General features: G+C 39.5%; 1 protein-coding gene across 3 annotated transcripts in view; it reads right to left on the bottom strand.

The window, feature by feature from the left end:
* Nucleotides 1-10,129: 10,129 nt before the first annotated feature.
* Nucleotides 10,130-17,455, bottom strand: part of ABCD3 (ATP binding cassette subfamily D member 3) — a 75,234-nt gene continuing 67,908 nt past the window's right edge. For 2 of the 3 annotated variants that reach the window (XM_058538572.1, XM_058538571.1), the window contains exons 21-23: nucleotides 15,725-15,829; nucleotides 13,630-13,686; nucleotides 10,130-11,612 (exon numbers count right to left, since the gene is read on the bottom strand). In XM_058538572.1, coding sequence (XP_058394555.1) covers nucleotides 11,535-11,612; nucleotides 13,630-13,686; nucleotides 15,725-15,829 — 240 coding nt within the window. In that variant the 3' untranslated portion in view covers nucleotides 10,130-11,534. Of the gene's footprint in view, nucleotides 11,613-13,629; nucleotides 13,687-15,724; nucleotides 15,830-17,455 lie in introns of those variants that run through there. The other variant, XR_009219740.1, reaches the window with a different exon arrangement.

Raw genomic sequence — 17,455 nt, 5'->3', positions numbered from 1 at the left:
AGGAAGAGGTAGGTGTGAGCTCACACTGGTCCTTCCTTCCAGTCTCCCTAGCTTTCAGAGCAGAGCACACAATTCCTTGGTGGCTGCCCCGGGAGCATGGGGACCAAAAGGCTGCTGCGCGCAGGCCAGTTCATGCACTGGGGCCACCTGCTCAGCCCTGCCCTGCCCAGATGTTATGAGAGGTTCAGGGGAATCGATCGGAGACGTAAAAGAAACTTTCCACTCCAAACAAATGGACTGAAGGTATATTTTATTATATAGAGGACAGTAAAGGCGATAGTCTGCAAATAGATCCGAATAGGTCAAATATTAAGAGGGAAAAACATCAGCTCGACTGGAAAGGGAAAACATCCACATCAACCAAAGAGAAATGACACAAATCAACCGGAAAGAGAAACACCAGCTTGACTGAAAACAGAACACATTAGATCAATTACTTCACAATAAATCAATTGCTCACAATACATCAATTACTCACAACATCCATGTCCCACTGCCGGGAGAGTCCTGTCAATCGACACGGCTGGGCAGGGATCACACGTCCTGGGCAAGGTGTCCCTTGTACAGGTGGAACTCTCTCCAGGCCTCAGTTTCCAGCAGTTTGTATAACATCAGTAATTTCCAGAGTAAGCAGTTACAGTGTTTTGCAGAGCAAGCATTTAGTGTTCCCATGCACAAACGGTTATCAGTGGCATACGTGCACTGAGCCCCCTGGCTATTGTCCCAGCCCAGTAGTTGTGTACGTGCATTGTTCTCTCTGGTTATCGTCCCAGCCTGGCACAGATGGCCAGTCCGTCCCGTGCTATGACGCCCAAAGAGCCTTGAGATGTTACAACTTGCAACTCTCTCCATGGGAGAAGGGCCAGTTCCCACCACACAGAAAGCAGCTTTTTATATTTCTTTGTCTGCTGGTGGCTATAGGTCAATGGAACGGCCAAACACGGCTGTACTCATGTCAAGACACCAGGCCGCCTGCCCAGTCCCTTGCTATTTAGCCCTTACTCCCTTCTCCTGAGCCATGCGTCTTCTTGCCCTCCCACACACCAGCCCGTGTAGCGGTGTAAATAGCAGTACATAGCCCATATACACAATAATTGTAGCTTTCTTCATTTTCTAACACTTGATTTAACTTTTAATTTAGGCTCCCTTTCCAACAGTTGGCAGAAACCACCCCAAGCAATTTGGTGATTCCCCCGAAAACATTCTGCTTTTTCCCTGGAGTTGTGTCCAAGTCACCACTGCCACTACCACTGTTTCTGCCCTCCCGGGCCCTCCACTTCCCCTCTGACTAGCCTCTCCCTCCAGCTTGGGAAATCCTTTCCTAGTCGGAGGGTGGTAGGCTGGGGTGGGGAAGCCCTCCTCTTACTTGTTGCCATGTTTTCTTTTAAACCTGTTGTCTGTGCACTAGTCCTGTCTGTTCAGACTGTCTTGAATCAAAGGAGACCACTCTTCTCTGCTTTCAGCTGCCATATTCCTTCTTGAGACAGTGATCACAGAACTGTGGACTGACTGAATGGGTAGAAGGGTCAAGGGTCAGAGGACATGCCAGGGAAAAAAGCATAGGTTGATATTTCAAAGGATATCATTCCACCAATCCAACTAAAGAAAGGACGTAAAAATCACTCACATTCAAGTGTCAATGATGCATAATAATATCTTACCAAGAGTCATACTCTCAGAACAAAAGAGTAATGGTGGACTTTCCCTCATCAGTGGCTGTGAGGGGTTTGGTGGGAAGGAGGAAGAGGAGCCTTCTCTTTCCTAAATCCAACTACATGCTGGTCGGCCACTCTGCAGGGCAGACCCCGGGCCTTTCTTATGTTCCCTGCTTATCCTGTTTACACTTTGCTCCACGCCTGGGTTTCCACTTGTCCATATTTTTAATATCCTCTTTTGTCCCCCTATGAACAACTAAGCCAGGCTATTTCCTTTTAAGGAGAAGCTGTCTGCATGGTGGCAAAGATTAAATCTTGTGTGCATATCTGATTCCCTGAAGAAATTTTGATTTTCCTGGATACTTCTAAACCCTTGCTTTGTTCCAATGTTAGCTTAACCCAATGGTTCTCAAAGTGTGGTCCCCAGACCAGCAGCATCGGCATCATCTGAGAGCTTGTTAGAAAAGCAAATTCATAACCTTGACCTCATATTTACTGAATTAGCAATCTGTGTTTTAACAGGAAGCCCTTCAAGTGACTCTAATGCCCAATAAAGTTTGAGAACCACTGGCTTCATCTATTATTTATTGCAGTGAGAGGCTGGGAGTGGCTATTGACCCAAATGGGGCATTCCTAGCCCTTGGAGAGGTCAGAACGCAGCCTGCTGAGGCCAAAATCAAATTAAGAACACATAAAGCATAGACAAGATCCTCCGTCTGTAGACCACACACTCCCTGGAAGAGGGTTTGTCACATACAGGTCTGTTAGGATGTTTTCTGTTCCAAGAACAGAAACTCTTTTAAGGGAACTTAAGCAAAATCGGGAAGCCTGTTTTCTCTTTTGTCAAGTGAGCTAATTTGTCTAAAGCTCTTCAGCCCTTTTTAGCCTAAATTCCATGATTATCCGTTACTAGATAGAGCATCAGTAATTAAGCACTTAAAAAGAAAACTCTTTCTCTGGGGGAAATGAAAATACTGAAAAAAAAAATCAGGTATTTTAAACAGAAATTGTAATTCATCTTGAATATACAAAACTTAACAAACTTTTAAAATAGGATTCTAAAAAAAGCTTTAAGAAAAAGGTTCTGGACATAACAATCTTTATCCAGCCTGATTTTCAAAAACCACCGAAAAACTATGCTCCATCTGTAAAGTAACTTGTCTTCTCTGAGCAAAAATCAGGCCAGAGAATAAGAAATGTAACATTCAGAGGGGCAGGAAAATGCTCTTCCCTTGCATAACAGCATTTGGGACTGGAAGCGTCCTTGATGACTAAGATTCTGGTGCCATCTTCAGTTTCTGAGAAGGACTAACAACTTGACCAGAATGTTCATAGACTGGATTATACAAGAAGTAAAGGAATCATAAATAAAAACCAAAACACCTGTAAACGATTAAGAAAAAAGGAACATAGGGGGAGCGGTGGCCGGAGTCATTGAACCAGAGAACCTTCTCCAAGTTGCTGCAGCTCTGCCTGTGACAGTCTCTTTAGCCCACATTCAGAGCTCCCACCCCAGTCCCTGATACTTAGAGCACGCTCTGGGGACAGCAGCTTTAGCATCATTTGAGAACTAGTTAGAGATGGAAATTCTTGAACCTCACCCCAAACCTACTGAATCAGAATCTGCATTTTCCAGGTGATCCGTACACACAGAAGTCTGAGAAGCTCTGCTCTCTGTGCTTTCCCCAACCATGTAGCCCACTATTCTTGATTTCCCAAAGGCAGGGGAGGGGTAGAGGGTGGAGAAGGGAAACAGACACCTCACCAATGGATAGAACTACACAGCCTTGATGAGGAGATACCATTTATGAAACTTAAATATCAGCAAGTTATTAATCCACGCCAAAAGTAAAAGCAGAGCCATGATCATATTGCAAATATTACACATTTCCCAAAGACAATATTTGGATGACCTCTGCCTTGATCCACAGCTTTTTAAAGACTAGAAGCTCTCCTGCCTCAATTGCACCGATTCACGTGCCCTGCTTCTTTCTACTTATCCTTCAAGACAGTTGATAGTACTTCCTGGGTCTCACCCAGGAGCTTTCCTCCCCCACATTCCCCGTGCACTCCTGCCACTTCCTTACTACATCTTACAACTCCTTCTTATGACCCTTAACATCGTATAGACTAGGTCTTTACCTTCATAGCCCTTCTCTAGATCGCAATGTCCTTGGCAAGAGCCATGATTATGCATTTAAATTCACTCATTTATTCATTAATTTACTCTAATACTAAGCACCTACTATGTGCCAGGCATTATGGATTTGATTAAAATACGCCAGGTATAACCTCAGCTCTTGAGGAGCTCACGTATTTGCAGGGTAAAATTTCAAACACGTAATGATGATAGAACACAAATATTATGATAAGGAAAGTATAGTGGGTTTGGGGAACTTGTGGGGCCACCTAACCTGGACTTGGAAGAGCGAATCTAAAATCTCAGCTGAAGGACACAGTTAACCAGGCAAAGGGGTGCAGGGAGAGGAGAATGTGTGAGAAGTGTTCCAGGAAGAGGGAATGCTCACATCACTGGGCACAGGATAATGCCAGAAACAAATGTGTGTTTGACAAAATTCAGAGTTTTGTGTTGCCTCAAGCATCCCAAGGTCAAAGCCATTTGGCAGAAAGGCTTTGACTAAATAAAGAGTTGGGCCAATTAATTTATCTTTAAAATCTATCTTTTTTTAAAAAGACAGCTTTTACAGTATTGGCTCTAGCTATTTTTTATATAGGATGATTGTTAATGCTTTAAAAAGCATTTTTCAAGAACCAGAATGACCAGATCACAGAGCTTGCTCTTCCAATCTAAGAACTAGCAAAAGGAGCTTTACCCAAGAAAGTTCTAAGAAATTAAACATCATGAATCTGCTCTACATAATCACTGGAAATATGATGCTCTAAAGAACATCCCAGAATCATGGCCCAATTATTCATTTTGAGTTTTCTTAAATATCTTTTGTATTGCTAAGATAAGCAATCTTTTGTGAAAAAAAAAAATGACAATAGGGACTTCAAAAAGTCTTTATGGACTTCCAGTTAAAGATGAAACACATGTTTCTCTGTTCTTTCCCAAGAGCCTACTGACAGGATACTGAGTAAACTTAAAAAGTTTAAATCTATAGGGGAAAAGAGAAAAGGGGAGAGGAAATTAACAGTTTAGGGAGGAAAAGGGGAGATTAATTTGCCTTCATAGAGCTCTTGAGAGACCCAGGCACTAGGACTTGCCAGATATGGCAGAGGATATTCTTGAGGCAGAGAGGAAGATAGTGAGAGATATACAGAGAGGCAGAGAAACAGAGAGGGAGAGAGGAGAAAAAGTAGAAGTCGTCGCATGCAAAGGAATAAGAATCAGAATATTGAACTATTCAACAGCAAACTGGATATAAGAAAAATATAAGAGGACAATGACCACATAAAAAATTTAAGGGACAATAATCTTTAGCTTAAATTCAGTATTCCAGCTGAAACTCTCACCAAGTATAACAGAATAAGAATATCTTTAGACACGCTAGACTCCAAAGAATTTTCTTCCCATGCACCCTTACCCAGGAAGCTACAGTAGGACATGTTCCACTAAATAAGAGAGTAAACCTCAAACAGGCGAAGACATGGGCTCCAACGTGGGAGAGCTCAGTGTCAGGTTGACAGTTCAGCCAGCCCAGAGAACCAGAGTGAAAGAGGACAGAAGACCCTGGGAGGAACATCTCCAGAAAGTAATAGAACATTGATATAGTAGCACAACTGGAAACAATTAAGGATTACTATCTGTTATGATAAGTATGGCAGATAGAGCAAGGTAAAACAAAAAAAAAGGAAGGCCACCAGAGACTAGAGGGAAAAGACAGTAAGAAAGGAACACAGTTCTCTACTTGGCTCTGCAGTGAACAATATTATACATTCCTCAGAAAGCAAACACTGATTGTTACCTTAAAACGATTTAACTAGAACTTCCGCTGCATTCTGTTGGCTGCAGAAGTATTCTATAAATGGGCCAGAGATAGATCCTCCATATTCCCCTATAATGGCCCCATGTTGACTTCTTCACAGCAGGCTAATTTAGCCCAAAGCCCACTGATGCCAAATCCTCACACATCCAATTACTTTAAATGTAGTCCCCAAATACATATTTTTAGCCAATTAGAGCCTACCTACTTCACATGTCCCTTGAAACTGCATTGAACATCCGATAACCATAGATAAGACAACCCTGTAGCTATGAAAGGCCCCAAACCACTGTGGCCCTTTGGGGCCACTGCTGCTGAGAGACATTTCCTGGACACGTGAGCCCCTCTGATTTCCCCTTTCCCACCAGGAGTCCCCTTGTCCTATTTCCCTAATGGGTGGTGGTCCCATGCAATCATCTCTGGAACGAATTTTTCCTGAGTTTTGTCAGTTTTCACGTGTGCTGAGCCTATGTCCGTGGGAGAGACTTCCCATCTCATGCAATCCTGTCCAAGTGCCGCCCAGATAAAGTGTGTTACTGCCTCACGTAATCGGTCTCCCCTCCTTGATCACCCCTCAAGTCCTCGAACTTACCACAAGAAGTTACAAAGGTTTGCAGGTTCAAGGGGAGGGACTGTAGACCTCACCTCTCCGTGGAGGATGGTGATACCACACTGTAAAGAGCATGTGGGATGAGATATATATTCAAGGGACCATCCCTGGAAAATACAATCTGTCGCAAAGATCAATATACAAAAATTAACTGCATTTCTATTCAGTAGCAACAATCAGAAAATGAAATGTTAAATAGATACAATTTATACTAGAATCAACAAACATCAAATGCCTAGCAATAAAGCAAATGAAAGATTTCTGCACATAACACTACAAAATATTACTCATAGAAATTTTAAAGGCTTAAATAAGTGGAGGGGTCTATCATGTTCAGTGATTGGAAGAATTCTGCGGTTGCTGGGTGCATGTCAACTAGGTCAAGCTGGTTAATTGTGTTCAAGTATTTATGAGTTTTTTTTTGTTGTTATTGTTGGATGAATCCTTTTGTCATTATGAAATACCCCTCTTAATTTTTAGAAATGCTCATTGTCTTAAAGTCTGCTTTGTTTGATATTAGAACATTTATCTAATAAAGGACTCAAATGTAGAATACAGGAAAATCTCCATAATAACAATAGGACAATTTATAAAAGTGGGCCTGAAGATTTAAATGACCACTTTAAAACAAGAGGATATCCAAATGGCCAATAAACATGAAATGAGTTCAACCTCATTACTGATCAGCGAAACGCAAAATGAAACCACAGTGATTTACTGCTGATGGCTAAATATACGTAAATAAAAATAAAATTAAAAAGAAAATACTGACAACGCCAAGTATTGGCAAGGACTGGGAAACTGAAATTCTCATACACTCATGGTGGGAATGTCAAGATGGTGTAACTACTTTGGAGAACAGTGTGGCAGTACATGACAAAGATGGACACATTCCATTCCAAAAGACACACATAAGAATGTTTTTAAGGACTATTCATAATAGCTCCAAACAGGAAACCCAATGCCCACCAATAGTAAGATGAATCAAGTATGGTCTATTCATAGAATTAAACATTACAGAGCAAGAAAAGTGAAGGAACTATTGCCTCATCCACCATGGGTCAGTCAGTCTCACAAAGTTGAAGCAAAGAAGCCGTGGACAAGAGTAATATATATACACACACATATATATAAAATATAATATATATAATATACATAAAATATATATAAAATCTAAAAATATATATATAAAGTTCAAAACCAGGCAAAATAACTTATATGATAGAAGTCAGAGTAGCGGCTTGTAGGGGCTAATAATTGGAAGACGATATGAAGCCAGCCTTTGAGGTGTGACAATGTTCTATTTCTTGATTTGAGGGCTGGTAATGAGCATGCACACTTTCTAAAAACACATTGAGATTAAGATTTATGGACTTTTCTGCAAAAATTTTACAAATATTTTGAATGATTTAATTATATGTAGAAGATGTGATAGGAATATGGCCAGTAAGGAATGTGTAAAATTGATAAATCAAGAAATAGCTATACAGCATAGTTTAAAAAATAAAAAGTAATTACCACAAAACAATTAGAAGTTAAAAATGGTTGCCCCTAGTGGGTGGGGAGGGCACTGTTTTTCAGTAATTTTTGGTACTAGATTTTTTTAAAGTGACAAGCATATGATATGCTTATAGGTCAGAATGTCAGTTCTTCACAAAGGAAAAATTACTGATGTAGGTAAAAAGGTAAACAGTTTCCTACACTAACAATGCTAAAGTCTGTCTGATAGAAGTAAATTCACTCTGCTTTTAGGCAAACCATAGTTTTAAACAGCAAGTTTAAAAGTTAAAAAATTATAGAAGGAAATTTCAGCAGGTTTTTTTTTTGGTGAGGACCACTGGCCCTGAGCTAACATGTGTTCCCAACCTCTTTCTGCTTGAGGAAGATGGTTGCTGTGCTAACAGCTGTGCCCATCTTCCTCTATTTTGCATGTGGAACACCATCACAGCATGGCTTGACGAGTTTTGTGTAGGCCCACGCCTGGGATCTGAACCCGCAAACCCCAGGCCGCCGAAGCGGAGTGGGCAAACTCAACCACTACACCATCAGGCCAGCCCTCACCACAGTTTTAAGCCAAATGAGAGGAGGAAAATGTGAAGGGTGGCAGGATATAGCATCCCAAAATATGCTTTGGTATAGTGACTATTTTAAGCTAAAGGGACTTAAACAGCAAGTGCAAGAAGGGTGCTCTGAGTCTCCCCTTTGCCCTTCCTGAAAACAGGAGATGAAAGCCCCATATGGAAGATGTACTCTCTACACTAGAAGGAAAGTAACATTCTCATCACCAAGGACAGGATGTTGAGACTGAGAGAATTCCATACAAACCTTATTAAAACAATTCTTGGGGCCGGCCCAGTGGCAAGGTGGTTAAGTTGTGCGCGCTCCGCTTTGGTGGCCCGGGGTTCTCAGGTTCGGATCCGGGGCATGCACCGATGCACCGCTTGTCAACCCATGCTGTGTTGGCGTCCCATATAAAGTAGAGGAAGACAGGCACGGATGTTAGCCCAGGGCCAGTCTTCCTCAGCAAAAAGAGGACTGGCATTGGATGTTAGCTCAGGGCTAATCTTCCTCACAAAAAAAAAAAAAATCTTATGTTCCTTTAGCCTCCCCATGTAGTTCACTTTTCCACAACTGCCTCTCTCTGTTCAACCTAGTATAAAAGCCTTTAGGTTTTGCCACTTCTTTGGGCCTTTATTCCTTATGAGGGGTTCCATGTCACATAAAACTTCAATAAGTTTATATGCTTTTCTCCTGTTAATCTGTCTTATGCCAATTTAACTCTCAGGCCCAGCCAAAAACCCTAAGAGGGCAGAGGTAAAATTTTGCCTCCCTGACAGAGGCAAACCCTACATATGTTCTATTCTATTAATGCAGAGCAAACAACTCTACTTGTTTACATCCCTATTTTCTCTTTATATAGAAAGTAAAGCTTGGTATTAGAACACAGAGTGATATACTTGGTAAGCAGTGTGCTGGCTCATGGATGAAAGTTCTTATTCCTTATTCTTCAAATTAAACTGCCATTTCCCAGCACAGTCTATGGAGGATGCTAATAGGAATTATGTGGATAAAGATGTTCCATGGTTGGGGCCAGCCCGGTGGCGCAAGCGGTTAAGTGCGCGCGCTCCGCTGCGGCAGCCCGGGGTTCGCTGGTTCGGATCCCGGGCGCGCACCGAAGTACTGCTTGGTAAGCCATGCTGTGGCGGCGTCCCATATAAAGTGGAGGAAGATAGGCACCGATGTTAGCCCAGGGCCGTCTTCCTCAGCAAAAAAAGAGGAGGATTGGCGGATGTTAGCTCAGGGCTGATCTCCTCACAAAAAAAAAAAAAAAAAAAATGTTCCATGGTCAATCATGTTTTAGAAACCCTGGATTTCTTTATTGTAGGCCTTCTCAGAACCATCATTATATTAATATACACTGTGACTCCCCAGAAAGAACTTCCTCTATGCCTCAAATAGTGAGGCATTTTAATATTTGTTAAAGTAAAAAAGGAAGAAAAAATAAAGAAAAAAAGAACAAAATAGTTTTTTTGATGGCAAGAATCCATTACAGAAACAACTGGGAGGCAGCCGGGAGAATACTTCTGTTAGTAGATTTAGGGTAACTTAGATAGTAGATCAGGACACTTCCAGAAATCTGAAAATCTCAGACTTCCCCATGCCATGACAGCCTTCCCAGGACTGACAACCTCCTTTAAGGCGCCCCGGCTATTTGGCAGCATTTGTGAGCTACACTGAAGGTTTCATCTGGCTTTTCTAAAAAGAGGTCCATTCTATTAAAGTTACATTTGACAAAACTTTCTAAAAAAAGAGACTCTGGGTGCTATAAGGGCTTTCTGAATGTTTCTTTTTGTCTTTTTCAAGTCAGGACTGTATGAACTACCTAGTATTTAGATACCAAAGTAAAAAGAACGAGCAAAGACTGTATAGGATAGCTGATTTTTTTTTTTAATCTGAACAGAAAATAAGTAAGTATACAAGTTTGCTAAAGAGAAGTGATAAAAATTGAATGTTACATATCATGGAATCAGTACATCAAATTTTACTTCGGTAGCCGGTGATTCTTATAATTAATTCTGCAAAAAAACAAAACCACTTACGCAGAAACAAGAACATAAAATGCCCCTTTCTGAACTCCAGTTTGATAAAACTGATTTCACATCTAGCTTATTAATAGTATTCAGTTTCAGTTCTCCCTGTACAAATAATACAGTCATTAATGGTGGTTTGGTGAGGTGAAATCGATTTCTCTTTCCAACATAATACCTCAAATATAAAAAAGTTATTAAAGATTTACAGAGATAAACCAGTGCCTAGGAAACATAATTCACCTGTGCATAATAATTTTATAACATATTTTTCAAACATGAAATCATGGTCAAAGAGAGTGATAACACTGCATACTCAGTGCATTACTTCATGTAGTGCATTCCTCAGGCTCACTGGGAGTCTAACACCATGTAACCACCACACTTCTAATGAATGGGCTTCTAATATACAAAATCCATCCAATTTTTCCAAAAAGCTAACAATTTTGTAGGACCTTGACACGTCAGGACTCTGTATTTTAATATCCCAACCACTGGGAAGATCAGGTGTGAAACGTAGTAACCACCCCTTGTAAGCAAGATGGCACATATACTTTTGTGACATCACCACAAAGAACCCTCAGAACAAATCAATACTGCAGATTGAGAGGGGCACATTTATTATTTAGCCAAAGAAAATTCAAATGGCTTTCCTGGAGTCAACTGTACCCCACGACATATACAAGGAATGAGTATAATTGTGGCAGCTAAAGAAATCTGCCACTGTGTAATAAATGCTATTATGCAATTATGTTGTGCATCTTTGTGATGTACAAATGTGATTTGTTCATTTCCCATTATCATGGGGCAAAAGAAAATGAAATTCAAGACAATCTCATTAGAACAGGACAAGTGATGACCCCAGTTTTAAATAGGGTTCTTCACTGAAGGAAAAGATAGAGCCATAAAAGTCAAATTAGCTGACTTCAAATGGTTAACATCCCAGGATGAATCAGGTTACACTGATTTAAGCCCAATTTAATTTAGGCAGGTTTTTAACCACAAGAATAAGGACATTCTTAGTACATATTAATAATTAAATCAACATATACACAATTAGCAATATCCTATATAATATTAAACGTTTTAACAACTTGTTCTCGATTATTTTATATCTAGTTCATTTGTTGCTTTTGTTTAAAAAAAAACAAGCTGAACTTGATCTTACAACGTACTTTGTATTTCTAAGTGTACTCTGTAATTATTTCATTGAAGAGTATACAGTTCTCCGATTCTAAGAGCCAAACTCAACTGTATCTTCTGTTATCTGTTTGAATTCATAATTCCCTCTGCCGTCCATATGCAGGTAGTACTATGGGAAAGAAGTGGGAAACATAAGAGCATTTCCTTTTGTAAGGAATTTAAGTAGAGGTTTTTATACAAGAATGATCAGAAATAATTATTTTAAGCCACTAAAACCTTCAAAAGTTTATACTCAGAAATGCATACAGTTCTCCAAGGTAAGACTAAATGAAGTAGTCTGCTCTTTTTAAAAACAGCAACAATATAACTCTGCTTATAGTGGACAGAGTACTTCCCTTTATGAGAACTAACACATCAGACTTCCTCATTATTTTAAAGAAACCACATCTATAAGCATCTCACAAATTAGAAGGCTTCTACAACTCCACAACCAAGGCTGAGGTACCAGTAGGTCGAACTGCACTGAGTGGAAGCCCGTTCACAAGGGCAGCCTTGAATATACTTCCTAATTTAGCTGGTTTCCTGGGTCAGCGCGGAACCGCTAACTTAAGGCTTTTTGTTTGTTTGGTTTTGGATTCAGCACAGGAGGAAAAGAGCTATGTAGTGTGCCAATATATCCCACCCCATGAAAACACTTAGGACAGCAGTCACAAAGCCTGTTTCAGTTAGTGGTTTTTTATTTACAGAAAGACTTTTGTTTTTCCATTTTCTACATTGTTATTTCTTAGCTATTCTGGCCTCTGTCACTGCAATTCTTTGTGTCACCCCTCCTTCACATACTGGCCTGATGGTGATTTTGCTACCTGCCTACACCACCTGAAGAGGAGGGGAGGTGAAACCCAAGTCCTCTAACTGTCCTATGGCTGTAATGTTCATGAACTTCTGACAAAACACAAACGCCTGGATGTATTTTAAACTGCTTTGATTTCTAGTTATTTAATTTCTCATTAAATTCATGAAAAATGGACAAATTATAATATGCCATAAGACATAAAAATTATCTTTAAAAGTCACACAGCTATAGAGAATGTCATTACACTTCATTAAGTACTTTCATATAGGCTGCCTCTTTGGTCCTCATGGTCATCTGAGACAGACAGGCAAGGATCAATAACTACTATATGAAGGAAGCAACTGAGGCCAGAAGCAGTGGTACCTGAACCCAGGTTTACTGACTTCAAATCCCATGCTCCTCATTTTATCACTTGTACCCTATCATTTAAACCATAAGGTTCTTGAGGGTTAAGAAGGTACTTTGGATCCCACATGACACTTAGCCCAGGACTTGGCAAAACAGGTGCTCAATCAGGTGTGTATTTTATGGGACACAATACCCACCATTGTTCCAATTTTTCTCAAACCCTTTCTTTTATCTAAAATTTCTGTATCATTTAGGGGGAAAAAAAAGGAAGGAAAGAAGAGAAGGAAGGAAATACAGAATGGGAAAGAAAAAAAGAAGGAAAGAAAATAAAATGAATTAAAGTGGGTTTATTTTCAGGGTTTGTTGATTTTACATTAAGAGCTGAGAAGACCTGCCATCAGAGAACGGCACTGAAGGAGCACTGGAATGAAGACGACACCTGTGCCGGTGCAACCTCACGGCAGTGTCCTTGTAAACTGCAGTGCCCACCTCACGAACGCTACTCGACTAGAGCGCAAGGAGGAATGGCTGACACTGTTCAGTTCCCCTGGCAGTCCTGATCTCCACTGAAAACGTCCCTAAACTTTTTGCCACTTAATCCTTTTTAAGACTCTTTCCCCTTCTGTCAATACGGGAAGGTAAGAAAAAGTTTACTTAGCCAGAGTTGTGATAAGATTATGCAAATTTTAGTCAATTATTAGTCAGTAGTCATTTATAAAACTGGAGAACCACTAACTCATTCTCTAATACCTCTCATATATAACTAGGGATTGTTTATACATATTGTAGCTTTCAAAACTGAAAACTACAATAATATACAAGAAAACCCTAATTTATTTTATAAAACTGAAATAGAATTACCTTTCCTTAAGGTGTATGTTTATAAGGGAAAATACACTAAGAAATCTAAAACCATAATCACCTGAATTCACACATTTAAATAAAACAAACTTTCGTTGTACCATTCAATGTAAGAAATACAAACCTCATGGTGTTTCCAGAGAGACTTTCTATGTGACACAGTGAAGAGGGTGATGCCAACCTAATACAAAGAAAATGATTAAGGTTTATATAAGTAACACAGAGCCACAAATTAAACTAGTCTATCTATTTTAAGCTGTTCAAGATGACTGCCTTCAGTAGCTATCGTTAAAAATCAATGTCAAAGAGGGCCGGCCCCGTGGCTTAGCGGTTAAGTGCGCACGCTCCGCTACTGGCGGCCCAGGTTCGGATCCCAGGCTCGCACCGACGCACCGCTTCTCCAGCCATGCTGAGCTCGTGTCCCATATACAGCAACTAGAAGGATGTGCTATGACATACAACTATCTACTGGGGCTTTGGGGGAAAAAATAAATAAATAAATAAAATTATAAAAAAAAAATCAATGTCAAAGAGAAAAAATTACACCTGATGCCAAATGTTCAAGGTAATGCAAAGCACAGGCCATCAATCATGTAATAAAAACTAACAGGTATCTATAAAGTCTTTAAACAAAACAAAACAAAACAAAACAAACAGGTACTAGCATAAAGTGTATTATTTTGTTTGGGGCAGAAAACATATATCCTAGCACATCTTCTATTTTATTGTGAAAAGAATATAAGGATGGTAAAAATAGTAAAAGGTCAAAATCAGGAAAATTAAATCAATATAGTACTGTCTACAGTCAATTTGTTTTTCAAATACAAGGTCATAATCCTCTATTGGAAACCCTTGTTTTGCAATGTGCTTTGGGATTCAGATTTTGGAAAAGCAGTGTTTACCACTCCCAGGGGGTCCTGGGGCAGAATTCTGTAATTAAACACATGAACATTTCTGCAGCAACACACATGGACATCAACATTGAGACAAATAAAAGAGTTTAAATATCTTCTGTTAGTTCAGGCCAGGTTTGGCTACCCAGTGAGCCTGCTAACAAAATAATGAAAAATCTTTCAATTTTAAAAGCTTACTGGATTTTAGACTGTGAATAATGGTTTATAGATCCATACTTCAGATTAAAAAAAAAAACACTACTTGATACAACTGTAGTTGCTCTGCATCAGTGGTTCTCAACTGGGGTGGGGGTGGGGGGGTCAGTGTTTTTGTCCCATAGGGGACATTTGGCAACGTCTGGAGACATTTTTGATTGTCACAGCTGAGTGTTACTGGCATCTCATAGGCAGAGGTCAGAGATGCTGCCAAACATCCTACAATGCAGAGGACAGCCCCCCACGACTAAGAATTATCCAGCCCAAAATGTCAATAGTGATGAGATTGAGAAACCCTGCTCTAGATCACTGTTTCCCAAAATGAATCTCTCAAGGCTGACAGATACATATCAAGGAAATTTCCATGAGTTCTAAATTTTATTTTTATTTTGATAATTCTTTAAAAATTAGCATAAGTACATTCTGTATTACTTATACCACGAGATTTCAGTGCCCAAGTTTGTGTCTATACTTCTGCTAGTACCAAGTGATAACTTAAGGTAATATCACTTAAAACTTGTAATGTTGTCATAAGTTTGGCTGCCGTGTGGAAAGGTTCTCAAATTGGTTAGCAACTGCATGACAAAATTAGTATATTATCAGTGATTAATAAAACATGCATTTCAATGGTACAACCCTTATCTGATTTTTGAAAGCTCACTTCATATATTTTTTCTCTTTTCATGATTCTAGAATAATTTGGATTAGATCTCAACTTGACTGCATTCTTTATAATAGAATTACTTAAGTCAAAACACATAAGCGAAATTCAAAATATAAGATCTGGACCTCAGATTATATTTTTCCATAATTAAATCCCAAGCCAGTAGTTTAGTTCCAGCAAAACAGTGTCATAGGTCTCTTTAAAGCTGCAAATTTGAAATTGTGTTTTGTCTGTACTTAATTTGTAAATTTATATTGGTTTTGGAGCTGTAATTGAGCTCTACTAATTATCAGTTTAAAATCTTTATTAAAGTGAGATATCATCCTTTGATAGTAATTTTGTTACTTAATAACTCAGAATCTTCTCTTTGGGTAGATTTTGGTTGGACACAGAGTAAACCAGGAAGGGGAACGTGGACCCTCAAACTGAGACCCTGTCCCACTTACCTCCCGACAATGGCTGTAAATGTAGCCTTCCACATCCACACTCACTGCACTGGTGCATTCATCCAAAATGGCAAACTGGGGCTTATGATAAAATAATCTTGCCATCTGAAGCATAAAAAGAAATAAATAAGCCAAAATAGATTAAATTAAATATGTGTTTACAGTCTTGTAAAGCAAGTATGAAAATTATTCTAACTCAAAAAGTCTACTTCCCAGAAATAGAAACAACATAAATAAACCTAATTGTTTTTATTGTCTTCCTGAACAAAGGGGAAAATGTAACACACGAGAAATATTAAGAGTAAAACAAAACTTTTAAGACTGATGTGAGATGAAGTTGAGTTTTAAACTAACATTAAAGAAAATTCTTTAAATAAGATTTACGGGTACATATTTTAATCAAATCAGAATTCAGACTATAGATGGTTCAGGGGCAAAACTGTGTCTATTTTTAAACATTCTGTTGCTTAAGTAATGACAATTAATATTAAGTTGACAATTAATATTCCTACCAATAATTTTTGAGTGCACCTGTTTTATCTCCCTGTGGTCAGTACTGGGTGTGCTCACTTTTTAAAGCCTTGGCTAATTTTATAAGTAAAAATTAACATCTAGATTGTTATAGCTTACATTTCTTTGCTTAATAGGAATGCTGAACATTTTCTCATGTTTACTTTCCATATGTATTTTATTTTCTGGGAATTCTTTTCTTTTTCTCCCCAAAGCCCCAGTACATAGTTGTGTATCATAGTTGTAGAGTTGTAGCTCTTCTATATGGGACACCGCCTCAGCATGGCTTGATGAGCGGTGAGTAGGCCTGCATCCAGGATCCAAACCGGGGAACTCTGGGCTGCCGAAGCAGAACATGAAAACTTAACGGCTACGCCACTGGGCCAGCGCTGGGAATTCTTTATTCTGATCCTTTGTCTCAAAGATCCACCAATCTGTCATCTGTCCCTAACAATGATTTCCATGTTGCACCAACTGACACTTTTCTATCCTTACCCAATTTATCTTCTCTAAAACATTCAACTCAGATGACCACTCCCTCCTGGAGAAAGTGGAAGTGAAACCATGGTCTTAAGTTTCCTTCTACTTCCTAGGCTGCTTTCTCAGTTTCTTTTCCAGCATTTTCTCTTCCACTTGACCATTAAATGTTGGGGTTCCTCAGGGCTAATTCCTAGGTCCTCTTCTCTTTTGCCTATATTGTATAGCTCTGAGTGATCTCATGGAATCTCATTATTTCAAATATTATTTACATTTATAAACTCCCAATATACATCTCTTGCCTACACTTCTCTTTTAATTTCCAGATTGATATATAAAAATGCCTATTTGATCTTTCTACTTGGGATATCTCATAGGCCTCTCAGACTTTAAAAATCTAAAACTCAGGGGGCCGGCCCTGTGGCTTAGCGGTTAAGTGCACGCACTCCGCTACTGGTGGCCCGGGTTCAAATCTCAGGCGCACACCGACGCACGGCTTGTCAGGCCATGCTGAGGCCACATCCCACATACAGCAACTAGCAGGAGGTGCAACTATGACATACAACTATCTACTGGGGCTTTGGGGAGAAAAAGGAAAAAAAAAAAAAAAGGAGGAGGAGGATTGGCAATAGATGTTAGCTCAGAGCTGGTCTTGCTCAGCAAAAAGAGGAGGATGGGCATGGATGTTAGCTCAGGGCTGATCTTCCTCACACACACAAAAAAAATCTAAAACTTAAGTGGATT

Source organism: Diceros bicornis, chromosome 4 (genome assembly GCF_020826845.1).
Source record: "Diceros bicornis minor isolate mBicDic1 chromosome 4, mDicBic1.mat.cur, whole genome shotgun sequence".
In the NCBI taxonomy this organism is placed as follows: domain Eukaryota; kingdom Metazoa; phylum Chordata; class Mammalia; order Perissodactyla; family Rhinocerotidae; genus Diceros; species Diceros bicornis.
Note: the sequence above shows the minus strand (reverse complement) of the source record. Positions and strands in the feature narration are given on the sequence as shown.